Source organism: Solanum verrucosum, unplaced genomic scaffold, assembly GCF_900185275.1.
Source record: "Solanum verrucosum unplaced genomic scaffold, falcon-dt-bn FXZP01000103.1, whole genome shotgun sequence".
In the NCBI taxonomy this organism is placed as follows: Eukaryota; Viridiplantae; Streptophyta; class Magnoliopsida; order Solanales; family Solanaceae; genus Solanum; species Solanum verrucosum.
This window is the reverse complement of record NW_026020048.1, coordinates 6,712,685-6,717,513: the sequence shown is the minus strand read 5'-3', so window position 1 is coordinate 6,717,513 and position 4,829 is coordinate 6,712,685. Positions and strand designations below refer to the sequence as shown.

At 30.0% G+C, this 4,829-nt stretch overlaps 1 protein-coding gene across 1 annotated transcript; it reads right to left on the bottom strand.

Annotated features, from left to right (window-relative positions):
• LOC125821943 (lipid phosphate phosphatase epsilon 2, chloroplastic-like) lies at positions 1 to 3,653 on the bottom strand. The gene is made up of 4 exons (XM_049501296.1): positions 3,552 to 3,653; positions 1,170 to 1,395; positions 1,009 to 1,082; positions 1 to 231 (listed from the first exon to the last, which is right to left on the bottom strand). Exons 1-4 carry the CDS (start codon positions 3,651 to 3,653, stop codon positions 1 to 3), a joined length of 633 nt encoding a protein of 210 aa, XP_049357253.1.
• Between the last annotated feature and the right edge of the window lie 1,176 nt (positions 3,654 to 4,829).

The window sequence follows — 4,829 nt, the reverse complement described above, 5'->3', positions numbered from 1 at the left end:
TCAATGTTTGTTGTCATGAACCCAGTTCCGAACCACGTATAGGAGGAATCCAACACAAGAACCAGCAGCAGCAACAACAGCCACAATCCGAACCCAAAAATGGGCTATAAATGCCTTGATGAGTAAGGCATCCCACAGCCAGAACCAGAAAATGGAAAAACAGAATCCTAGTACTGCACCCACTGCTACTTGGTTTAACGTGTGAAATCGTTGTGAAACCCGTAACCATGACTGTAATAAAGTGAAAGAAAGAAAAAATATCATGTATTATTATTTTCAGGAAAATTGCATAAAATAACAAATTATTAATTCAAATTAAATGTTATAACCACTGTTTGATGTAGTTGTAACCCGTAGCAAACAGTTGTCACTCATCTCCCTCCCTAGCGAATTTCGCTCGCGTCGCCTCTCTCACTTTATACAAACACAAATATATAAATTGCATTTCTGTTTGTATAAAGCGAGAGAAAAATTGTATATACACATGCAAATGCGTATATATCGTCATCTTATACACTTATATTTATACAATACAAATCTTCTCCTACCCAATTCTCTTTTGCCTTTCTCTCTTTCTCGCTTTATACAAACACAGATTATATAAAATACAATGTATAATTTGTGTTTGTATAAAGCGAGAGAGAGATTTGTATACAAAAGTATAGTTACATATAGATATACAAATTTATATTTAAATACATATAATACACCTATACATATACGACGGAAAATCACAACAAAAAACGTATATACAAAAATACATTCATAGACAGATTTTTATGTATATGTATACCGAAATATTCAGATTAATAGTTATAGCAAACATAAAGTTTGTTATGGAGCGCAATTATGCAAAGTATAGTTATAGCATACAAATATGATTTTTATGTTTGTTAAACCTAAAATTTACTCATTATTTTCAGCACCAAATTTTTTACTTATAAGCAGAAAATCACTAAGCAAATACTGTGGAACCAACAAATATAAAAGTTACAACTACACACTTACAAAGTATGAGCCCATTGCAATAATAAGCACACTAGTGACTGCAGTAATTCCATTGCACCCGAAATATTCAACCACTGTGTCAAATAGTGATAAAAATGAGCACTAAAAATAGAGTGATGTTATTTCTGAATCATGTAATATTAGTAGGAGATGGAGCTTACTTGAGATGATACAGAATGTGACTGTGTAGAAGATGGACTGGGCATGTGAAGAAGGCATCCCAGGGTCTGATCTTAATGATAAAACGGGGCGTTCATGGTTAAGTATGCCCTTCAGTACAGTTGAGAGACGGCCATTGACAACAACACCACAAAAAGCCCATAATGTTTCTATATCATGCCTCCAAAGGAACATAATACCGAAAACTACAGCCACCAGCCACTTACTCTGTAATTAATCAAATACAAATATTAATACCACCATCACCTAAAAGCTGGACATAGCTAGTCACACACTTTGCTATCTAATTTGATAAATAATGAAATAAGAGAGTTACAAATCATTCAGCTCTGCTGGACCATATACGTGCAATGCGTTACACTAAACTAACTAAGTAGTAAATATATCCTAATATTTCAAACTTTGAAAAAGTTATTGCAATTAAGTCTTTATTTATTTATTTATAATATAAGTAAGAATTCTTAATATTTTAAATCTTTATTTATTTGAATTGTATGAAAAATCATACTAACATTTAAGACTTTGACATCAATATTTTACGTTATCTTACTACTCCTACTATATTGAAGTGGCTACAAGCAAGCTGGTGTTGGTCGACATGCTTGCTTGTCCGCATAGGGGCTATTTACGTATTTTAATATTAATAGCTTTATGATTGTTGTACCAAGTGAATGATGTTAGTGTACCTTTCCGCTGTTGGACCAAAAAACCAGCTAACATTTTCTTAAATTCTTTTCGTATCCCTCCAAAAGATAAATGCACTCCCTGACTTGTGGACCCATTTGCAGCTTTTAATGCTTGATACATCTACCTAACCTTTTCTATTTATATCTAAACATAAATCTACACTCAAATGAAGTTTTTTTCTAATTGTTTCTTTTGTTATATATAATCCATATTACCAAAACAGAAGAGTGGCTTATAGTTCATTCACATTTGCAATTTCTTTTTAGTGATGACAAAATAAAAAAATATTTCTTAGTTTTAGATTGAACCAAAAAAGCTTTTAAAAGTGATCAAAATCTTTTTGTCTTTAGAGTGAAAAATAATTTTCAAAATTCAAATTTATTTGATCATAAATATAAATTGAAGTTATTTTTTAATGGTAAGTGAACAATGTTACGTATTTTAATTTGTTCAAATTTTGTTGTTGTTCATTCTATTTTAATTATTTGTCGTATTTCCCTTTTTAATTTATCATATATTCAAATATTATGTTTAAGATATAATAAATTATTATAATTAACAACTTAAAATATTCTATTATAAATTTGAAATTACGTAAAATATATAGGTCACAATAAATAAGAGGTTAGAGTTAGACACCTTAAAATACTTATTTTTTAAAAATGAAATCTTTAATTGACTCTTACAATTCTATCAGTGCCACGTGAAATTGAACAGATGGAACAACATATATTATTGAAAGTTACGTAAATAATACTATAAATCACAATAATTAACAATTGAAAATACTTTAAAATCATATAATAAATTTGGTTAACTTTCTTGTTTTCATATGTATGACATAAATTAGAACAGAAGATGTAACATATATTATTCGAAAATGAAGTAAAAAAAAACTATAAATCGCAACAAATTAACAACTTAAAATCTTTTTTAAAAAAACAAATACAAAATTTAATTAACTCTCCAAATTCTATCTGTATCACATAAATTGAAACAAAGAAATACTCCCTCCGTCCCAATTTATGTGGCATTTTTCAGATTTCGAGATTCAAACAAGACTATGTTTGATCGTAAATTTATCAATTACCTTTAGTTATTTCAATTTATCAATTATTGTGACTTATAGTACTTTGTACGTAGTTTATAAATATATAAATTTCATTTTAAAAAATTGAAGATTCCACGAGCAAATTTTCGATCAAACTTAAACTGTTTTATTCTCGAAAACAAAAAGTGTCACATAAATTGATACATAGAGAGAGTAGCATGTATTGGGCCCGCGCTAACGCGGGCTCCTAATATCTAGTTTACTTTATATTACTCTTAGTTAAATTATGGTAAACAAAATAACTTTTTAACCTGGTATATATCATTGTTATAATTTTAAGTACATATAATATTTATTTTAACGTAAATTGCTATTTTTAATAATATTATTCCATATATGTATAATTTTATTTATTGACACATATTGTAAATGAGTTATACAAGAAAATAAAAGAAATAATAAAACAGAACAAGTCAAAAAATTGACCAACCAAGTTCTACAGAAATCTTAATAGTTAAACTTTAGTTTTTGTTGGTGAGAATTTGATTCCTCACTTTGTAATCTTGTGTCCCATTTTCCTTTTCTGTACCCCAAATATTTAAATTGGAAAAAAAAATAGACTAACCAGGTTGTTGAGAGTAGCTTGAATTCCAGCGGAAGAAAAATTCATGAGAACTTCTTGTTCTAAACCTTCAAAACGGACACCTTCATTGCCAGCGGAATTCATGTGATAGGTGAATTAGTAGGTATCGTGATGGATTTTTATGGATAAGAATTTGTGAGAAAAATCCAATTGATGTTGCGAAACTAGGGTCGATTTTTATTTATATATATACAAGGGAGATTGCAGCAGACATTGGGTGGCGGTGTTTCAATGCTCTTCTCCTTTTTAGGTAAGTAGACTACCATATTAAGAAAAGAAAAACACTTACTATTAAATGAGAATTGATCGCTTATCAGCTAAGTAAATAAGTCAACATTTAATGAACTACATTATTTAGCCTTCCACTAGACAACAAATAGTATTATATCAATTTTATACATAAAAATACCTATTTACTTGAAACGTCCTTGAGCTAATTTTTAGGATTAAGTTAGGTTAAAAAGTCTATTTTTGTAAAACATAATGGCGAAATGGTCTGGGGAACCTTGTACTTGTATCTGTTTGTATTGTGAACCCTTCTACTTACCCTTTTGTCATCTGACCCCTGAACCCATCCAAATCCTACATTTTAAACACTTTTTTGGCAGTGGCGGCTCTACAGCTTTGAAAAAAAGGCAACTGCCTTAGGCCTCAAAATTTGAGGGGCCTCATTTTTTAAAAATACAATAGGTTATACGTATTTTTTTTTTAAAATATCGCATATAATTTGTAGAAAATATAATTTTTTAATAAAAGAGCAAGGAAGTAATAGAAGTTTGATAAATTATGAGTACTAAGTCCCAAGAAAGATTAAATAATTGGCTATAATAAACTTCATAAAAAATATATATTCGAATTTAAGGCCTCCATTCGGATTTTGCTTTAGGCCACCAATTTATTATAGCCGCCCCTGTTTTTTGGTTGTGGTATGGTGCGTGTTGCACATACACGTACACGTTGGCCAAAAAGAAAAAAAAAATTAATTCACGTATGATATTATATTCCACGTGGCAAATGACTTACCTTAAACTAAGAATAGTCCTAACTCCGGAGAAATTTTCCAAACCTTCGCGACTTTTACACTTATCCTCTTCTCCTCTTTTCCTCTCTGTGACGTTCGTCTATGATTTCCCAAACTTTCGCTCAGTTTCGCTCCAATTTTCGTTGTAAGTTCTTGCCTTTTGCGTTAGTTCTGATCTCTTTCATTTTCTCGTGCGTATCTGTTTGATTTTAGGGTCTGTCATTCGATTTTCTAAAAAT